Source organism: Microcebus murinus, chromosome 11 (genome assembly GCF_040939455.1).
Source record: "Microcebus murinus isolate Inina chromosome 11, M.murinus_Inina_mat1.0, whole genome shotgun sequence".
Taxonomy (NCBI): Eukaryota; Metazoa; Chordata; class Mammalia; order Primates; family Cheirogaleidae; genus Microcebus; species Microcebus murinus.
This window is the reverse complement of record NC_134114.1, coordinates 98,280,545-98,303,831: the sequence shown is the minus strand read 5'-3', so window position 1 is coordinate 98,303,831 and position 23,287 is coordinate 98,280,545. Positions and strand designations below refer to the sequence as shown.

General features: G+C 34.5%; 1 protein-coding gene across 2 annotated transcripts in view; it reads right to left on the bottom strand.

Moving 5' to 3' along the window:
- Positions 1-23,287, bottom strand: part of SLC12A2 (solute carrier family 12 member 2) — a 92,980-nt gene that overhangs the window by 52,372 nt on the left and 17,321 nt on the right. For both annotated transcript variants that reach the window (XM_012740367.2, XM_012740368.2), the window contains exons 2-5: positions 13,115-13,234; positions 10,620-10,695; positions 10,242-10,337; positions 69-208 (exon numbers count right to left, since the gene is read on the bottom strand). In XM_012740367.2, the coding sequence (XP_012595821.2) occupies positions 69-208; positions 10,242-10,337; positions 10,620-10,695; positions 13,115-13,234 (432 nt within the window). The remainder of the gene's footprint in view (positions 1-68; positions 209-10,241; positions 10,338-10,619; positions 10,696-13,114; positions 13,235-23,287) is intronic.

Genomic DNA, 23,287 nt, shown 5'->3' with positions numbered 1-23,287 from the left:
ACTTCTGATATGGTGGCATATAAGCCTTCAATAAAGATTTGGCAAATGGATGATTAAAAGTGAATTACCTTAAGCAACTCCACCACAGTTTCTGCAAATCCAACCACATACATAGCAACTGCAACAGCATTGGCAAAAGCAAAGATCAGACCAATTGCACCACCAAATTCTGGCCCTAGACTTCTAGATATTAAATAATATGCTCCTCCTAAAGAAAAGGAAAGAACAAAAATACTACAATTAGGATTTAAAATGCCAAACAATACTTTCAATTACACAAGAATTCACAAAACACATGCCCCCAGTAACACAGCAGCTGAATTAACTGGCAAGTCAGTGAGTGTATACGCAGGAAGAAAACATCCAAAAAGAATTCTTCACAATCTACTTCATTCATTAAAAATTATCAGCATCCAGAGACTTCTCCCCATGTCAAATATACAATCATTCCATTTAAATCACACCATTCTCTCTTAATACTTAAATTAAAATGGGGCCACAGCTGCTTCCTCATATTCATAGATACCAGGATTATCTTTCGGTGATTTTCTAAGTAATATATTAATATATTCAATATTTAATAATATATTTAATCTTAATGTAACTTTTACAATCACACTTGATACAATTTCAGTTGCTTATATTGTGGCAATTTGCTAGGAATGTGAATACCAAGGCTAAAAAAAGTCTCACAGCAAATGGCAAAGAACAGCATATAATGGCATCCCAGAGAGACATAGTTTGTAGTCTAGTAAACCCTGCCTAAATGACAGAGTAAACAAAGACATTACAAGAGCTATCATGAAGTACTTTTCTAACTTAAAAAATAAATCATTACTATGATTTGGAGTCAATCTAATTCTTACCTGGAATTTCTAAGAGCTCTCCCAAAATTCTAATTTAAATCTAGCCTTCAGCTCATAATCAAAACTTAGTTTTAATAATAATGAAGTTACATAAAGTTATATACACATTTCTATTATATATGGAAAATATGATAAAATGCTTAACTTGTAAAACCATATTAAAAATCCTTAACAAATGTCAGCAAGTAAAATTCAGCAGAAAGGATACTAATCGCTGACCAAGTAGGGTTTATTCCACAAATGCTAGGTTGTTTTAGATTAAATAAAACTACATAATTTGTGATAATAATAGAATAAGGGGAAAAAAACATATAACCATTGTAACACATGTAGGAAAAGCATGACAAAATTCAACATCCACTTATGATAAATATTCTCAATAACTTTGCAACAGAACTTTATCAATCAGAGAAATACTTTCCAGAAACCTTATAGTTAACATCTTACTTACAGTGATATATTATATTGAACTCATTCTCCCTAAGACTGGGAACAAGGAAAGGATGTTTATTCTCAACACTTTCAGTCACCATTGTACTGCAGATCTTAGCCAGTTCAATAGGCAAGAAAGAGAGAGGAAAAGTCCCAGAGACTTAAAAGAAAAAGTCAAAACCATATCCATTCACAGATGACATGCTTGTTTATGTTTAGAGCAAGGTCAATGACTATAAGGCCAACATATGAAAACCTATTATATTTCTATATACAAGCAACAAAAAAAAGCGAAGATGAAATTTCCCGTTTACAACGTGAGAAACATGAAATACTTAGGGATAAATTTAACAAAGCATATGACCTCTACATTAAAAACTATAAGAAACAATTGCCTAAGACAAACAAAAGAAGACCTAATTAAATGGAGATACACCATTGGAACATTCAATATTGCTAACGTGACAATTCTTCCCAAACTGATTTTTAGATTGAAATCCCAAAGCCTCGCCAAGGTTTTCCAGTTCGACTGGGGGAGTGGGTAAGAAGGGAGCAGAAATTGGCATAGCTAATTCAAAAATTTATACAAAGCAGCCAAGGACCTAGAAAAGCCAAAACAATTATGAAAAAGATAAATAGTTGGAAGACTTAGAACTTACTATAAAGCTAAGCAATCTAGATAGGATACTGGGTAGTATTGGTGTAGGATAAACAATTGATGGTCAGCATACATTCCAGACAATATACAATTGCTTTTTCAACAATGGCATCAAAAAAAAATTCAGTAAGGAATAGATAGTTATTTCAACAAACGGTGCTGAAACAAGTGGATATTTGTACATGGGAAAAGGCTTGGGGAAAGAAAAGCCACACCTGCCTCACATTATACACAAAAATTAACTCAAGATTGTTCATAAACAAAAATCTAAAAACTAAAACTACAAAGCTCCTAGAAGAAAATATAGGAAAATATCTTCAGGACCTCAGAATAGGCAAAGATTTTTACAATAAAAGCACTAGCATAAAAGAAACAGGAGAAACCGGACTTCATCAAAATGTTAAACTTCTGTTTGTCAAAAGACATGATTATGAAAATAAGGCAAGCCACAGACTGGGAAAAAAATACACATAATACATACGTCAAACATATGACTTATATCTAGAATATATTTTTAAAATTCTACAAATCAGTAACAAAAAGACAATGCAATTTAGAAATCGGCAGAAGATTTGAATACATCTCAAAAGATGAAATACGAGTAGCCAGTAAGCAAATGAAAAGATGTGAATTATCATTAAGCATCACGGAAATGCAGTAAGGCCATAGGAATAGTTACAATTAAAGATAGGATGGGTGTAGTGGCTCATGCCTGCAATCCCAGCACTTTGGGAGGTCCAAGCAGGAGGATCGCTTGAGGCCATGAGTTCGAGACCAGTCTGAGCAACACAGCAAGACCTCATCTCTACAAAAATAGAAAAATTAGTCCGGCATAGTGGCGCGTGTCTATAGTCCCAGCTACTCAGAAGCCTGAGGCAGGAGGATCACTTAGCCCAGGAGTTTTAGGCTACAATGAGCTATGATGACACCACTGTGCTCTACTCCAGGTAACAGAACAAAATTCTCTCTCAAAAAACAAAAGAAAAAAAAATTAAAAAGATAAAACACACAATCCCAGCTACTTGGGAGGCTGAAGCAGAAGGATCACTTGAATCCAGGAGTTTGATGTTGCAGTGAGCTATGATGATGTCACTGAACTGTAGCCTGGGCAACAGAGCAAGATCCTATCTCAAAAAAAAAAAAAAAAAAAAAAAAAGATAAAATAAGCATTGGCAATAATGTGGAAAAACTGAAAGTCTCATATACTGCTGATGGGAATATGAAATGGCACAACCACTTTGGCAATATCTTACAAAATGAAACATACCTACCCCATGAATCAACAAGTCCATTCCTAGGTATTTTTCCCAAATGAATAAAAACATACAGCCACAAAGACTTGTACAAGAATGTTCATATCAGTTTCTTCATACTAGCCCCCTCACTAAAAATAAACCAAATGTCCATCAACGGGTACTAAAGAAACAAACTGTGCATTGTTACTACAAGTTGTATAGTAATAAGATAGAATACCATGATACATTGTAATAAAAATGAACAAACTGCTAACATATGGAACACCACAGATGAATTTCAAAAACATTATCATGAGCGAGAGACCAGATACAGAGTACATTCCTATAATTCCAGCCTGGGATAGAAGTGAGGGATTGATCACAAAGGAATGTAGAAGAACTTTCTGCTGTGATGGAAATATTCTACATTTTGATTAGAATAGATATGCTTCCCAAAACTCATAGAACTATAAACTTAAAATCTGTGCATTTTATTGCATGTGGATTTTACTTCAATAATGTTGATTTAATAAGCTGATATAAATCTTTGTTAACAGCTAGCATTTTAAAAATTGTACCCTAGTCAAAACGAGATCCCCAAAAATACTCGTGTGTTGGATTTCAAAAGAAGATTAAATGATTTTAGCCTTCTTAGTCAAGTTCATCAGCTTACTGCCCATAACAAAAGGAATGAAAAAATTTTCAGTTACTTTTAAAGCTGGACTATGCCATTAAATATAAAATTTTTTATTATGTTAATAAAAAGGCAATTAAATGTATCTATCTTTGGGGGGAACCCTAGCTCAGGATCAGCACCTGACATCTGCAAAGCAAAAGACACAAATTCCTCATCACCACCTACCACTCCTCTCCATAATCTCTGGTTCATATCTGTGGCCTCATACAATTCTAGTAATAAAAAGGATCTCAGAGGTCAACATGCCAAACATCTCATTTTACACAAATAAGGCTGAGGTTCAGAAAAGTCTGTAACTTCAATAGGTGAGTAGTAAATCTGTGAAAAGACTCAAGTGATCTGTTATTTAGTCCCACAACTAAAATCAAAATTAGCCTTGCCTCTCTCTTACTGCTGTAAGAGTTTAATAATTTTAAAACTTTTGGAAAAAAATAAAGCCCTCTTATAAATTCCATTACAAACTCAGTCAAAATACTAAAAATCTTTTCCTTGCTGTGATGTGATATAAGAATAAATATATATTTGGACTCTACCCCATGTTACTGGAACAGAGAGCTATGTTCACACAAAAATGTCTGTGCTGATGCTTACAGGAGCTTTATTTACAATAGCCAAAACCTGGAAAAAACCCACATACCCCTTAACTGGGAAATAGATAAACAAACTGTGGCATGTCTATGCAATGAAATGATACTCACCAATAAAAAGGAATGATCTAGTGACACACACAACAATGCAGAGGAATCTCAAAAGCATTCTGCTGTGTGAAAGAAGTCCGACTCTGAAGGTTGCACACCATGTGATCTTATGTGTACGGTATTCTGAAAAACTGTCAGTGGTTGCAAGGAACTGAGGGTAAGGAGAGGAATGACTACAAAGGGGCACAGGAGCACAAGAGGTGACAGAACTGTTCTGCCTTGATTGTGGTGGTGTTTACAGGACTGTTTTTACTTGTCAAACTTATAGAATTTTACACTTAAATGATTTTATCCAAAACATACCTTAAAAAAAAATGAAAAAAAATCTGGAGAAAAGACAATAAACAGTTTAATTGATAGTTTTTTCCCTGGTAGAAGTGCTAGGTTTAGGTTTTTAAGTCTTTAATGTCTAAGCTACTCTGAAACTTAATTATGCATAATGTATATGAACTACTTTTGTAATCTGAGATAAATAAGAAATAGGAACAATCACGGGGAGCTTAATAGCCCACCAAAGAGGAAAATGGAAAATTTGAGTCCATACATCTTTTATTTCCTTTGGAGGAAATGATTAATATAAGAATCATCTATGTATTTGGTGATAGCTATGGAAATTTTATGAAAATTAAATTTTGTTGGTACATTGAGGAATAAATCCAAGGGTGACAATAACAAAAATGTAATAAACTTAACAATGGGAAAGAAAACTATTTAGAAATTTCTATTCATAGTTCAAAATTAAAGATCACCAATGAGTCAAAGAGAAAAATCCATGTCGAAAATTATTAACAATATATGCCAGGTTCTCATCTGTGGTATACAAACAGTGTCTTACTGAACTGAAAACACAATGATATATTTAAGTCTAATAAAACCTCTTAATATAACTGTTACAGAACCACTTCATACAGCTTCTTAAAATATTTCAATGATCTGAAAAGTTATCATTTAAAACAAATTAGCTATAAAAGGAAAGAACTATGGAGCTGAATTCTAACTTAGAACTCCTTGCTTGGTAATGCTAGGAATTAACACACAATGAACAAAACAAAAAAATTGACAATTTATGATAATACAATTTTACCAATACAGAAAACACTTTCTGTCACTTGTAATAACATGGGGGAAAAGTTTTCCTCACTTCCAATGTTCTGGCTTTATATATACACAAAAATGAGGAAGTCTTCAATTATTTCAGAGAAAAAAAGATATGAGTACATAAAGTAAATTCTGACTTATGATGTAGATATTTTAAAAAGATTCATCAGAAGAATCTGCATAAAATTTAATTTTGTTGGAAAGAATAGGTATAATTGCTTCACTTTTGCTATCATCCGTGCAAATGATAAATGTGACTACACCAATGCTATAATAAGTAAGATAATGTATGTCAACAACATGGTATTGTATCTACCAGTTAGGTCTCAAAAAAATAATAGCTACTATGATCTGAACATAGGCTACAAGAAAACAGTATTTTGTCTGATTTTCATCATTATAAACCCAGTTACAAAATGCTCAACAATTATCTGTTGACTGACAGAAATGCAATATAGAACTTCATCTTGGTCTTAGAATAGGCAGGTTTACATTGATTTTAGATTTTCAGAACTACCTGTCTGAAATGTTATGCAACTTGGGTTTTTATTTGAAAGGGCACCGACATCTGCTTTTAACTAAGTCACTTACATGTCCTAATACCAAAAAGTGGTTGAGGAACCATTCCCTTCCATTACTCAGTTCATATAGTATGATATGACTTAAAAACCAGAATTTACATTGCTTTCATCTTATGAACAGTTGCCTGCAGTTGTTTTTATTCTACAAATGAGTCTGTGAATAACACAGATTAATTGAAGATGGGGAGAACTCTGGTCTGTGAAATCTAGGAAATACAGACCTGAGTGAAGATGGCTGCTGGCTAGCACCACCTAAGTTGCAGAACCTGTTGCAAATGATTCATGTAAATGCTCTAAAATCCAAGCTCTTGAGAAGACTGGCATGAGGACTTGCAGAAGAGGAAGGAGCTCTGGGACCTGAGCAGGCTTCAATAACCTGAGGATCACAAACGTGTCCTTCAGGAACAGTCAGGGACTATGCCAGAGATGAATGCAAACTTTACTAGTTACTTGGCACTACTATTCTTACCCTGTGGAGAGCGGGGAACTGAGGAAACGATTCTCTGACCTGCTGCCAGTAGCTATTATTAGCACCCAAAATTCATTACTAAAATCTAATCAAGCCTGAAACTATTTATCTTTTATTTTCTACATTTTTGCTTTTTTTTTTTTTTTTTAAGAAACCCTGAATGTTTCCATATAATATTTGTTCTAGATTTCATAACTGGACATTACATTTGTTTACAAGTTGGTAGTTAATTCATATTAAAGAAACAATCAGTACAACATTTCCAGATGGATATCTGCTTAATCTCTAAAATATACTGTTGAAGCCACTGTTAAAACTAATTAGTCATATTAAATCTCTTACTGCGAAAAGCACACAACACTTGAAAAGTATGCATTTCACAAACTTCTACAAAGCTGGAAGAATATATTGTTCAAAAATACTGTTCAATATTAAAAAATGTATGTTATTTCAGTTAACAAGGTAAAAAATTGTCAAGCATTCCCTCAAAATAGTTATTTATATTAATAAAAAAGATAACTATGCATTAGGTTTAAAACACAGCTCTTCAAAATAAAAATTACTAAACAGAGTTACTATGTTTCCCAAGCTTTGAACAATATTTTAAGTACATTTATTTCCTTATTAATTCCCTTCATAATCAACTTTCAGCCTACATAAAGTTCAGATGAGTCCCCCAGACATCACCACACCCATAGCATCCACCCATTTCCCCTTTGACACCCTAATCCTTTGGATAATTCTAGCTCAATTTACCCTCCTCTCTAACTAGCTCTTACGCAGTAGGCAGTCAAAATCAACTCCTCAGTGGCTGGTAGGAAATCTAATCCAGGCATGCTTGGTACCATCCTAGGGTTTAGTTTAGTTAAAAATGGCAAACAAAACTCACACTCCTATATGGAGTCTCTTCAGTTTGTCTCAAACCCTAAAACTCCCTCTTCTCCATCTTTTTAGCTCTGTGAAATTTTGCTGAATAAGGATTCCTTGTTCCATAGAGATTTTCAGTCCGGAATTTGCTGTCATCACCCTATAGTGTCATTTAACAAGTTCCTCTCTTCCCTGCATGTTCGATAAAATGCTTCCTGGAGATATGGGCATGATGCAATTTAGATCCAACCTGTTGGGAAATAATACTTCACAGTACTTTCATCATGTAAAAGGTTTACAAAGTTGAACGTTATAATTCTCATTCCTCCTTCACTTATTACGTAGAATAATTATCTAAAAAACAAATCCCATCAATTTCTTGGTTACCTTAAGTTCAGGTAAAGAAACTTTCATTCAGGAATTTAACACCAGATTCTTTACCTTTATTTATTGATTTTTGTAAGATGGTCCCCTAGCATGTTTGAAAAGTGAAAAATAAGATTCTATTTGTCATATTTCATTGTGAACTATGGATTTTATTATATATTATATTTTCATCCAAATCAGTTATTATTATTATTGCTGGTCAAATTATCCAAACTTCAGCCAGTGTCAGCTTCAAAGTTTGCTCCTAGATCTTTTTGACGTGAAACTAGTAGTCTCCTTTATCTTCCTTGTTCCCGAATGTGAAAAGATGTCTAAGCATATTTCCTGCCCAGATCTGGAATCAATCATTTCTCCAAAATCTTCTGGTTCTTTTGAGTGGAAATACATAAAGTGGGTACTAGGGTTGCTTGTTGCTTCTGGGTTGGTCATTTTAATGGACAGGTCATTTTATTACTGGTTATTTTAATGGACAGAGCTAAGAAATATATACTTTCAAGATAAAATGCATGAGTCTACTAATACTTCCAATTTAGAATTATGAATACAGGTGCAATATGATCTCAGTTTTATGCCTGTATCTACTTTCTCCCATGTGGAAAATACTGTTTTTCCATGATACCAAAATAAATCTTGTCAGGGGTCGCCAAGTCCATGAGTCAGATACAGAGGAGACAGAAGTGGCTTACGTTCACCGAAATAATCTGTAGGAAACATTCATTGCAGATGATGCAGCCTGTTTATATTCTGTAAAGATCAGCCAGGTGTCCAAAGTCACCAACTAACAATTGAAATATGAAGCTTCATAATATTTGGTCGTTTCTTTAAATTAATGATTTTCTCTTATATTTTCTATAGGTTTCATCATTTCAGCAAATGTATTTACTTCTCAATTGTATAAATACCTGACGATAATGGAAGAACTCCAAATTGTATAATCCAATGTTTTTCCCCTATATGTTCTTCCTTTGTGAACTATCATTTTGATGGAACCGAAGCAAACCTGTATAGCTTCTACATTTTAATACTCTCCCTGACACTTCAGGGCAGAAGACTGGACAAAGTCTTTGTCATAGTTGTATTTGTAGTTACACACATGCACACACACAAAATCAATAATATTGAAAAATGAAATGGCTTTTTGGTCACAATCCAGGAAAATCCTGAACTTTTCAAAGTTCGGATTCAAAAAGGAAACAGTTCAGGGTTCACGCTACCAGTGGATTCATGTCTCTTCCCCATTCCCCTTGAGGCTTACAACCTGGATTCTGAGGTTTGATGGTAAGAAATTCTTTGATGATTTGCTGACCCCCTACAAATAATTAATAGTGCAATCTGTTTCTCCTCCCTCTTCCATTCCCCAATAGTGGCAGACAGAAATGAAGCATGGGGCATCCAGTTCACAGGAAGGCAAGAGGAATCTCTGGGTGTTGTCTGATTAACTCTGTTGGACATATCCACATCTAACATCCCAATCTAGCTCAATTCAGACTAATACACATAAAACTTCTGTAAACGGTGATACATACTCAGCATAGTCATAATTATATTGATACGAGATGCTAGTTTTCCAGGGCCATAGTGATCATATTATGCATCATACTTCTTAACATATGAAGACAATGACAAAAAATGAAAAGCTTGGGGTACAAATGATTTGGTTACATAAATTGAAAAAAATGAACAGCTCAACCTGGTGTGCATGCACACACACATTCTCTTTCTATCCTCCCTATTCTTCCCTCCCTCACCTCCAACTCTACAGATCTTGTGGATGTCAATGAATGAGGCCTAAGGGTGTTCACAGTGTAGAGCTAGACCTGAAAGTAAGGATTTAGAACCAGGTGTATCTCACACAAAGCTATTAGATCATGGGAAAGGTACTCTGCCTCAGTTTACCTCAAATGAGGGGCAATGAGGTTATACTTGTACAATGCTGACCAAATGCCAGGATGCATGTTACTGATCCAAGGACTAAAGCCTGGGAGGAGGCAACAGGATGCAGCCCAGTGGAGGAGAGACTCAAGTAGAAGCTACCAGACATGCTGAACACCTTAATTTAAAGTGTATGTATATGGATCAATATAAAATTTTACATTCATATATACTAGTTTGGAAGTGCTCAGTAGTAACTTTCTTGTCTACGTAGACCTCATATGTTGCTTTTAGTAAGGTAAAAAATAATTAGCAATACAATTTAAATCTCTATTTAGTACATGTAATCTGATGATAATGATACAAAAAGACTGAAGTTACCTCCTCTTACAAATCCATTAGTAGCTATTGCTGAAGTGGACAATCCTGTGATAGTTGTCACAACAGTGGCCATCATTATTACAATGACTGACAGACCTTTAAGGAGAAAGAAAAGAAATTGAGAATACTTTACCTGCCATTATCTAAACTGGTTGGTCTAAGTAAATGAATTTAAGTTATAATACCTAATTCTGATGCCATTTTAGAAAAATCAAATCAGAATTATGAAAAAAAGTAACATTAAAATAAAAATCTGATATAAAGAAAAACACAGATCAGATTGACTCCACTGCTTGAGTTTTATGAGGTTGAGAGCTCAGGCAGAGCTATTTTGTTCACTCATTGTTCTCAAATCAAGCAGGACATAGCTTCACTTACCTATTCCAGCTTGACCCACAATCCATGACAATCTAATGAAGAGCATCACACCCCAAATGTTTAACATACACCGTACCTAGAAGAGAAAAATAAGATACATATGAAGAAAAGTAATCAAATAATACAGCAGTAAACACTAAACCAGCCAAAAGTAGTACATTTGACTATAGAAGATACAGTTTTTAAATCTAATTCCTACCCCACCCTTTTAATAGTTTGTTTTTTGGGTTTTTTTTTTTGAGATAGAGTCTCACTGTTGCCTGGCCTAGAGTGTCGTGGCATCAGCCTAGCTCACAGCAACCTCAGACTCCTGGGCTCAAGGAATCCTGTCTCAGCCTCCCGAGTAACTGGGACTACAGGCATGCACCACCATGCCCAGCTAATTTTTTTCTATATGTTTTTAGTTGGCCAATTAAATTTCTTTCTATTTTTAGTAGAGACGGGGTCTCGCTCTTGCTCAGGCTGGTTTCGAACTCCTGACCTTGAGCGATCCTCCCACCTCAGCCTCCCAGAGTGCTAGGATTACAGGCATGAGCCACCACGCCTGGCCTATAGTTTTTAAAAAGAGCTTAATAACAGGCCGGGCGCGGTGGCTCACGCCTGTAATCCTAGCTCTCTGGGAGGCCGAGGCGGGCGGATTGCTCGAGGTCAGGAGTTCGAAACCAGCCTGAGCAAGAGCGAGACCCCATCTCTACTATAAATAGAAAGAAACTAATTGGCCAACTAATATATATAGAAAAATATTAGCCGGGCATGGTGGCACATGCCTGTAGTCCCAGCTACTTGGGAGGCTGAGGCAGCAGGATTGCTTGAGCCCAGGAGTTTGAGGTTGCTGTGAGCTAGGCTGACGCCACGGCACTCACTCTAGCCTAGGCAACAAAGCGAGACTCTGTCTCAAAAAAAAAAAAAAAAAAAAAAAAAAAAAAAAAAAAAAAAAAAAAAAAAAAAAAAGAGCTTAATAACAGCTTACATTTGAGCTAATGTAAATGCATTGTAATATAAGATAGTGTGTGTGTAAATAAATGTGCTTTCAATTCATAATTGCAAGGCTGTAGAAACAGCCCAAGTGCCCATCAATCCAAGAATGGATTAATAAAATGTGGTATATGTATACCATGGAGTACTATTCAGCTCTAAGAAACAATGGTGATATAGCACATCTCATATTTTCCTGGTTAGAGCTGGAACCCATACTATTAAGTGAGTTTCCCAAGAATGGAGAAACAAGCACCACATATACTCACCAGCAAATTGGTATTAACTGTGTCCTAAGTGGACACATAGGTACTACAGTAACAGGGTATTGGGCAGGTGGGAGGGGGGCGGGTATATACATACATAATGAGTGAGATGTGCACCATCTGTGGGATGGCCATGCTGGAGACTCAGACTTGTGGGGGAAGAGGGAAAATGGGCATTTATTGAAACCTTAAAATCTGTATCCCCATTATATGCCGAAATAAAAAAAATAAAATAAAAATAAGTAAATAAAAAAGGAAAAAAAATAAATGTGCTCATCACAATTATCTGAAGCAGTAGAAACAGAAAAGATACAAGAAGTATTTTAAGACTTCAGCCCTTAAAAAAAGTTCATATTCCCCTTTACTGACATAAGTTTAATTTTTGCTCATTCTTTTATAACATCCTCCTTTTATATGATTTCTTCAGCAGATTTAAGTATGTCAATACAAAATGCCAATTGTTCATTTTTTTTAATTAAATTTTTGAAAGTCTCCCCAATTTATTTTCACTTATTATGCTCATACATGTAGTCTCCTAAAGTACTAAAATCTAAGAGTAAGCAAACAATACGTAGAGCTTCGCATTCACCTTATTGATTAGACAATAAAATCACTACCAGAACTGCAATTTTTCCCTCTACCTCTCCTCTAAATTCCAAAACCAACTCTATTAAATGCTCCCAAAGTCCCAATGAGAAGGCAGTCTGGTCTACTTTAGGTAAAACCTTAGTGCCTATTCTAACACAGAAAAACAGAAGCAAATATGAACCTTAATCACCTAAACCTGTTTGTTGTACTGAAGTAAATTCAAGAAAGGGATTTCTTCTTTATTCTGTTACTTGTTAACTTCTATATACTTCTCTTCAAAAGATAATGGGGTAGCAGGAAAGGAAGCTGGCATATTTCAGCTCTCTTCCTTGCTCAGCTTTCTGAATTTTGATGTTTCCATCAATCTGATAGCTTCATACTTAATCTCCCAAAAGTGACAATATGTGAAATTCACAAGAGGCAATGAAATATAATTTACAGGCAATCAAGGATAATTTAGTTAAATTAATAAATATATCTTCTGTATTAAATTAAATATCCAAAACAAAAGGAGGTACAAGTTATTAATTTGGTCTTCCACAGCACTCAGGTAACAAACTTGTAACAAAGGGAAATAAAAATTCTCTTGAGAACTGATGAGAATATTAGGAAGGTTTTATAATCAACAAATACTGTAATTCTAAAATAACGTCTACATATACATACTAATACACCCTTGATCCAGCCAAACTTCACAACTCCTTTACTTTCTGCGGCATATGTGACCACAGCATCTCTGGTTGGAGTACTTTCTTCACCATTTGCAAAGCCATCTTCAAAAGGTTCCTGGTTATAAAAAGAAATGTGAATTACATTTAAGAATTATTTAAAAATTAAAATCACTTGATAAATACAAATACACTTAACCATATTTAGGAGGACACCATATAGATTTCCAGCAATCAAGGGTTTCTGAATATTTTACCTGAGGAAAACATAAAGCAATAAAGTAGAAGGAAGCCTTAATTACTAAGATTTCTTAAAATTTAAATCTCACAATGACAGTAAACTCATTTTAATAACTTCAAATTGTAATTACACTTTGGTAATATCTGGAGAATAAATACTGATTGCTAGCCATAGGCTAGCTAGGTCAATCAATTCATACTGCATCTCTCCAGCCACAAATTCACATCACCTAGTTGCCACCTTTCCCACATCTGAAATTTCAGCATTAACAGATTAAAACTCCTCTTCCTCACCAATGAATACAGCTTCCCCTTTATAGTCCAAGACAGTAAGAGTCCTGCAGATCCCAAGATCGATTCATAACTCTTCCCTTTACTCATTCCTTATCTGTGTTCTTCAAGCTTTCCTTTGTAATTTTTTCAGATTCAGACATGAGCTGTTTGATGTTTCCTTCTTAGTTTTTTTATTATTTTATAAACATATATTTTTAGTTGACCAGCTAATTTCTTTCTATTTTTAGTAGAGACGGGGTCTTGCTCAGGCTGGTCTCAAACTTCTGAGCTCAAACGATCAGCCCATCTCAGCCTCCCAGAGTGCTAGGATTACAGGCGTGAGCCACCGCGCCTGGCCCCTTCTTAGATTTTTAAATTTCATGTCTGATTCTATAATTCTTAGATTTTTGTTCTTTACTTTCTCTCTCAGTGGTTCTCAATTTTTGTTCTGTCCCAATACACCAAAGGCATATGACACTTTTCAAAATCAGTAACAGAGCCTTAAAAAGAGCATGAAGGGAGAAAGGAGATGGTTTGGGAAATAAAAGATGTTCTGGATCTAAAATCATGTCCCAAACAGTAGCCCCAGGGTTGTTCCTCTACCTATATTTCAATAGCAGAGAACAAAATACAGCTATATTTCAGACATTCTTTCCATAAATGTAGAAGAAGCAACTATTATAAATTAATTATTTAAAACCATTTTCAGTGCTTCACATGCTTTGGGGAATTCTGAATACAATTTTTTATTACAGAAATGAGATGCAAGTTCTGTGTTACCACAGTGTAAAATCTACATAATAATTCAAACTTCCATTTTCCCTTGACCCAACATCTGTCATTTAATTGCACTTAATGCAATATTGCTATATGCTTTTTAAAAGTACTATCAACCTAGATCATCTCTTGGATTCCATTTTTACATAGCACAACTACTGATGATTCTTTGATTTTGAAAAGATACACTAAAAGAAGCCAGATGCAATAATATAAGTATTTTTTTAAAAATAATTTACTAGGCTTGTTAATAATGTTAAGATAAAAATAATTAAATTTTAAACCAATCCTCATGTTTTCATTAACTAACATAGCTATAACCTCAACTACATGAAATACATGATTATGAATCATTTTAAGATCACTAAGAATTTAAATATGAACTTTAATGTTAAACACTTCTGATAGTAGCCCACAAATGTTTTAAAACAGAGCTTAAGACATAATTATAATAATTTTTCTTATAACACAGTTTCATAACTATCATCTACCAATGATTATTGTACTATATTATAAGAGGCATGCCCCCAGGCTTATGGTATACAGAACCAATCGCCCCCATAAAAAATTTAAAATTATTCCAAATCTGCTGTACTTTTTAAACAGCTTTATTGAGATATAATTCACATACCACTCAATTCACCCATTTAAAGTGCACAATACGATTTTTAGCATATCCACAAAGCTGTAAGACTATCACCACAATCAACTTTAGAATATTTTTATCACACTAAAAAGAAACTCAGTGCCCATTAGTCACTCCCCAATTCCCTCTTCTTCCAGCCCCTGGTAACCACCAACTAGCTTTCTGTCTCCACAAATTTCTCTATTCTGACATTACATATAAATGCAAACATATGATATGTAGGTTTTGTGTGTGGCTTCTTTCACTTGGCAAAATGTTTTCAAGGTTCATTAATGTTACAGTATATATCAGTACTTCCCCCCTTTTTACTGCCAAATAATATTTCATTGCATGGATATGCTACATTTTCTTTATTCATCAAGTAGACATTTAGGCTGATTTCAATTTTTGGCTATTATGAATAATGCTACAATGAACATTTGTGTACAAGTTTTTGAGTGCACATTTGTTTTTATTTATCTTGAGTATATACCCAGGAGTGGAATTTTTGGGTTACAAACTTTTTGAAGTGACTGCTTCTAGTCATTTCTCTCATCTCTTCCTTTATATGAGACTACAAACTGTCACTCCTCATTTCAGTGAATATGCCTGCCTATTGTTATCCCTATTCTTGCTGGTATAAACATGGAAACCAGCAACGATTAAAAACATTAGAAATAAATATATAGGAAGTAAAAAAAAAAAAAAAATTGTGCCCAGGAGCCTGCATAGCTAAATTGCAAGAACAATCCACTTTGGCTGTACTTCTACTGTTGACTGTGTTCCAGTAGTCAATGACAATGCCAAATAATAAAAACTGACTCCAAATAGGGATTGAAAACACAACTGTTCAATTATTCAAATAAAGCCAGACCAAAAAAGTCTGCCTGTTAACTCAATTAACTTCAGATAGAAGTTCCTTAATTTTTACTCTAAGGTACACAATGCTCTTGAGTTATTTTATGAAAGAAGACTTTAGAATATATGACCTCCAAGTATTATAAGAAAATACAATATCTAATATACACTAAAAAGACATCTCTCTTCCAATCTCTATTAAAAGAAAACTAAAGATTTGTATACTTAACAGGCTACTTTTTCCAAGGCTAACTATCCATATGGGCTTTTTTTAGCAATGCAAAAGTATGCAGGCATCCTAAAATTTTTGATATGGGTCTTGATCAATATTCCACCTCAAAACAAATTGTAGATCTAGCAATCATTTTTCTAGTTTCCACCATAGAGTGCACAACTGTGTTAAAAAAACAAAGTAAGATTTTCCACTTAAATACTGCCTGTATCAAGCAGTATTTTAAAATAAAGATGGGTCCATACAAAAGGAAAAATTTATCTTCCTCATCTTCTGGCAGCTCTATTTAAGAAAATGCTTCAGTTATCTCTAAAATATAATTCAAAAGTTAAGATCAAATATGTATTTGTTATTACCTGTAGCTCAATTAATAGACTTAAAAATGAAGTTTGGTTCATAATTGTATTAACTTCCTGAAAAACCAGGAGCAAAGTGGAATATATATCTTTTGTTTCTTTAAATACATTGCAGAGAAATAAGGAAATTATCAGGTATGGTATTTTGTCCACATACACCAAAAAAAATTGTATAAAAACCTTATAATCATGGAAAATTTCATATATGCAATTATGAACTATAAACCTGCCATTTTCACAGAAATGAAGGGTTTGTTTTGTGTTTTCCACATTAATAGATAAAAAGTAAAAAACAATAGCATAAATGATTTTATGGATGCCATGTTAAATGAAGTTGGTCCAAATTAACTTACTATTATTCCAGGAAATAATCTTTCAAAAAGTATTAATAGCATTGTGATTCTGAGTCTCCCAAGCAGGGACTGAGGGTGGGGGTGAGAATACAATTGGGAAGGGAGGAAGAGACAGATGAAAGAATAGAAGACCTAGACAGTTAGACCCTCAGTAACCAGAAAAGGAAATGATTAAATTGGTTGAACATGCTCAATTTGAGAAGCCATGAGACAATCAATTAAAGAGTTCTTTCAAACAGTTAAAAACCTCATGACTGAAATTAGGACAGGGGCCAGGGATAGAGAGGTGTAGTGGGTGAAGATATGGAAACAGAGTAAAAAGAAAAACTTACACAGAAAACAACATGGGAAACTGAACATTTTTCTGACTACACAGAAAATACAAGAATAGAAGGGAACTCTGGTCTTCATGGTAATTACTTCTCTGCAAAAAGTAGGGAAAGGGAGAATTTTTACACTTACAGATGATGATCTCTTCCCCAGTTGTATGCTCAGGTCTTCGTCTTGATCATTCATTCTTTCCTCTTTAAAACCATAGTTAACTTTTTATCGCACCTGTCTCCAGCCAAAGTTGCTAACAGTACAGTACATTCTTAAATGCAAGCTAATCTGGCTTCGCCACCCTACAACACCGAAAGAGTTTTATTAAAACATCCAGTGACTTCTGTGCTGCCGAATCTAATGCACATTTTCTAGTTCCTGTCTCACTGAACTTCTGAAGCAGCATTTGATACTGCTGGCCATTCCTTTCTTAAAACATCACACTTTCTCAGCCTCTTCTGCCCAGCAATTAAATAACACCAGTCCCTTCAACACTTGATCCTAGACTTATCTTCCCTTTCTCCTGCTCTATTTTCTTCCTATGGTTATCTCACCAGACTCATAGCTTTAAACATCCATCATCTATATGCGATAAGTTAACGATGGCTTAGGTCCACTTCCAGATCAGTCCTTTCCTCTGAGTTTCAGCCCTATATGTAAACATTGCTGTTACCACTTGGATGTTTCATTATGTTTATTATTCTAATCCTTACCAAAGGAGAAAAAGAAATTGCCAGTGTTCTATAGACAGTGACTTTTCACTAAGTGAAAGGGAGAGTAAAATAGTTTTTCTTTTTTTGGATCTAGTTTTTAATCTCTGGTGGTTTCAATGAACACTTAACTAATTTAAAAAAGTATACTTGACCAGAAAGATAGATTAAATCTTTTATAACAATTAGGATGTAAATATGTTTTAGATTTATTCCTCCAGCCTGAGCAAGAACAAGACCCCATTTCTACTAAAACAAAAAAAAAGTAGCCAGGCATGGTGGCCGCATGTCTGTAGTCCCAGCTACTCAGGAGGCTGAGGCAGGAGAATTGCTTGAGGCCAGGAGTTTGAGGTTGCTGTGAGCGAGGCTGACGCCACGGCACTCTAGCCCAGGCAACAGAGTAAGACTCTGTCCCAAAAAAAAGAAAAAAAAGATTTATTCCTAGATGTACATCTTAGAAATTTACAAAATGTTTTCAGTTAACTGTCTTGATTTACCAATTTATCTTTTACATTTCAAAGGTCATATTTCAAATTTTCTAGACCTAAGAGAAAACAGTATTTATAACACAATGATGTGGTTTAGTGATTTTTTTTTTCAGTGAAAAAATTCTTCTAATATCAAGCTACTGTTTCTTCCCTAATGCTAGAATTTTCTTTGGTATTTTAGAAACAATCTGTGGTAACAGAGATTTCCTTTTAAAATAATGGAGAAAAATCAAGCCTCAGGGAAAAAATTTATCAAGTATTTTAAAAATTACAATTGAAAACCTTACCTAAAGCTTCCTAGTATTTTGATCTATGAAATAAAATTTCAATCCCAATCTCAATTAATAAAACTTTGTACAAAGTAAATCAAACTTTATCAAATAATCTAAAGTGACAGAAAAAACTACATGAACAAGGAAAGAATAGAGGGAGGGAAGATACATAGTATAAAGTTTTTATTCATTTAACAATTGCTTAGTCAGAAGATTTTGCTACGTACAGGGTAGTAGCTATGGCAGAGAACATAGAAATTATAAAGAATACAAAGCTGTATATCCTTATTCATGCTATCCAGTTTCAAATTACTCTGGCAGTCCACATCATCTAAATGTCAAAAAAAAAAAAAAAATCTGATAACCATAAGCCATAAAAAAGTCACAAGTCAAGGCTAGGCACAGTGCCTCATGCCTATAATCTTAGCACTTTGGAAGGCTGAGGTGGGAGGACTGCTTGAAGCCAGGAGTTCAAGACCAGCCTGGGTAAGATAGCAAAATCCTGTCTCTATAAAAAAATAAGAAAAATTAGCCAGGCATGGTGATCCACGCCTGTAGTCTCAGCTACTTGGGAGGCTAACGCTGGAGGATCACTTGAGCCTAAGAGTTAACCCTTTGCACTCACTTGCTTTTTTCTCATTATCCACACTTGACATCCCAGTGCAAAGGGTTAAAGGCTGCAGTGAACTATGATCACACCACTGCCTTCCAGCCTGGACAATAGAGCAAGACCCTGTCTCTAGGGGGGAAAAAAAGGTTACAAGTCCAAGATTAAGGGAAATCATAATTATATAATAACATAATACACACATAAAGAAAACCAAAAAATAATCCCCCCAGGAACTAAGTTTTAAATTCTATCCCAAATTAACATCTATGCTAATGAAAAAAAAAAAAGATAGAAAAGCACTATTTTGTAGTGTAACAAGCTGCTTTCCTAGTTACATATACTTTATCTTCACCTGTTTTTGAGATATTCTTTTACTACTTCCTATAACTATGCAAACACTTAGAAAATATAGCAAAGAAAGGAGTGATTCTTTTTTTTCCCCTCATGACTCTTCAAGAGTTTAATTCTGGATAAGAATTGATTTGTATGTTTGAAATAACTTGGCTTTTCATATTTGAAGTTGGAGCAAACCCTGGCACACAACCCAACCCAATTCAATTCATGTTTATTGAGATATACACCAAATTTTTTATGCTAAGTAATACTGCAATATACAAATAAATAGCTTTTTGAGGGGTTAATTTGTCTTGAAACATGAAGCTGCTAATTTGGTAGAGCAGAGAACTTCCTAAAAGGTAGAATTCCACATATTACAGTGAGTGAAGGTAATTTTAGGATTCTATTTTGAGTAAGGGGACAAAAGACAAGCAAATTACCCAACTCAGGAAACTGTCCTGCTTGAACTTCCCAATCCTCCAGCTATATATTTTTGCTCTTCACCCTTCTTCATCTTTCCCTCATTCCTTTGTTTCCAAATCTGTAGAAGATAAGGATTTCCTAACATGGTCCTCAGAAAAACGACAGCAGAAGGCTTGCACTGGATAGTACCAGGAGATTTTAAAAAACTCTTTGTTCTCTATAGAAATGCCTCCCAAGGAATACAGTGCCTATGAAACTCTTCACCCCATAGGACTGTTACAGACAGCTGTACCATACCACCTATGGAGAAGAAAGAATTGCCATAGTGTTTAGATAATTCATCTGGGAAGGCATATCAAATGTTTAATATTATGTATGTTATTTGATTTTATTTGGAGGCTATTCTGGTAGAGAGAGTAGGTAAAACAGGCCAATCATTCAGTTTCTATGCTATTTTCTAGGATTTCTTTCTCCAGTTAAAAATCCTCATTACCTGTTCAAGCTAGTATCTCATGTTAATCAATGCTCTAGGTAATATACTAGGTTCTTTCTTCCTTTATATATTTTCCTACTACAACCTCTGGACCCTTGGGCCTACCAGTACACCTATGCCTTCTCAGGAAGGCTTGAAAAATAAAACTATCCATATGAGATTCTTTGGATTTGTCATCAATGTTTTGTTACCACCCATAGTAAAATTTGCCATTAAAGAAAAGGTAAAGATTAGTCTGATTGTTTTAGAAGTTCCTATATTTTTCCAACTATAGATCACTTTCCTATTTCTATTAACTTTTCTTAATGTTTTTTATTATAACCCCTCAAACTCTATCCTTTAATTACTGAGAGTTCTAATGAAAATATTTAATTTGAAATGATATAGCTCCGTTGCAGAAATTTTTGTTTTAAAGTATTTTCTCCTGAGGAAGAACTGGGTTATTGCTCCCTCTGACTGTGACGCACTGTGAGCATGGCTGCCACCTTCTCATCTTTTAGCTTTTAGCTTCAGTGCAGCCTCCTCCTTCCCAAACCACCCAACATACAGTTTCCTCTCAGTCCCTTTTATTTCCTTCATAGCACATGGCACACTTTGTAATTTTCTTATTTACTTGGTTTTTTGTAATATATGCATACCCACCTCCACTCCCTCAATATATATTAAAATGAAAAGTCTACAACAACACAGACCTTTCCTGTAATTTTCATCAAAGATACAATAACTGAATATTGAGCTTTTATGGGCAATCTCTGTTTTCTAAATAATGTCCTGAAATAGCAGTTAAAATGAAAAATGTCTACTCTTAAGTCAAACCTAGATTCAAATCCCAGCTCTGCTACTCATTAGCTAATGTGAACTTTGGCAAGTTATCTAACCCCTCTGGCCCTCAGTTTCCACATCTGTGAAATAGGACTAATACTATATGAGAAAATAAAGTGAGAAAATATGATTGTACAGAACACAAAAACTCATATACATTGCTCGTGGAAATATAAATTGGTAAACAATTTTGAAAAAAAGTTTGGGTATTATTTTCAAGTTGAAAAGATGCATACCCTTTAATCCAGGAATCTTATTCCTCAGTATATCCTTAGAGATATATAATACTTCTATGAAGCAGGATACTTGTATAAAAATATTCATATCAGCATTGTTTAAAATTGTTAAAAACCAGCAATACAAATATGCATAACTGAAGAATAATGTAGTATATTTATTAGAAGATAGCAATAAAAATGAATTACAAAAACATAGTATATATGAATGTCATAAACTAAGAGTGAACAAAAGATGACAGACTAAAAATATAGTATATGATTCCATTTACATAAAGTTTTAAAGCAGGAAAAACTAAACAGTCTTCAGAAATATATAAACGTGACCAAAAAATTTTTTAAAAAAATCAAGACCAAGACTCAAAGAAGTGATCACCATTAAGTCAGGGCAGCAGCTATCTCATGGAGGAATTACAAAGGGCTGCTTCTTGATCTGGTCAGAGATTACACAAATGTTCACTTGATAACTTAAGCTATACATTTATGCTTTTTGTTCTTTTTTTTATTCCACAACTAAAAAGATTTTTAAGAGACAAAGAAAATATGTTAAATGCTTAGGACATTGCCTATTAAATATATTGAGTAAGAGTTCAATATATTTTGGCTGTGATTATAGACAACAAATAAGTGATGTACTATTATAACTGTCCATGTTGTAAGTTTAAAACTGGATGTTGAACAAATACATAAAAATAAATACTGCAAAACATCATTAATCTATACTTAACTACTTAGCTTCTTATAATTCAATATTGGCAGAGTTTAAGATTTCCTCTGGAAGAATAAAACAAAAGCACTGACCTTCATGTACAAATATGACATCACCATTCTGCATGGTGGTGGTAAAGGATTTCTTACCTACACCCCACCATCAGCAAGCCAATAGGGTATAGTGCAAAGAACATGGCTTTGAAGACCAATGATCACAGTACTAAAAATGTTTTGCAACTCCTCTGACACTAAAAATTGCTTAATAGGCCGGGTGTGGCGGTGCACACCTGTAGTCCTAGCACTCTGGGAGGCCAAGGCGGACAGATTGTTTGAGCTCAGGAGTTCGAGACCAGCCTGAGCAAGAGCAAGACCCTATCTCTAGAAAAAAAAAAAAAAACAGAAGGAAATCGGCTGGACAACTAAAAATATGTAGAAAAAATTAGCTGGGCATGGTGGCATATGCCTGTAGTTCCAGGTACTCAGGAGGCTGAAGCAGTAGGATTGCTTGAGACCAGGAGTTTGAGGTTGCTGTGAACTAGGTTGACCCCATGGCACTCTAGCCAGGCAACAGAGTGAGACTCTGTCTTGAAAAAAAAAGAAAGTTGCTTAATAAATGATAAATTCTTTCCTTTCCCATTTTCCTTTGTGGCAACTGACAGCACTTTATAGCAGGACTACCTAGGGTTAATGCTAGACTACATGGTCTGAAAATGGAAGCAAAACTTATGGGCCCAGTATTATTTAAGCAAATTTAGTCATAGTTAATGATAACCAAAAGAGTGAAAAATCTTTATTTGGGGCACTGTTAGTTAATATACAAAAATTTGTTTTGTTGACAAACAGCTTAATGTTGATTTAAATAAACCCAAATTATACTTTAAAAATGTTAAAGTTCACTGAAAAATGCTATTGACATCCTAAAATCTTGTGAAATAAAATATTAATAAAGATACATTTAAAGATCTAAATTTCTGGCCAGGCACAGTGGCTCATGCCTATAATCCTAGCACTCTGGGAGGCTGAGGTGGAAGGATT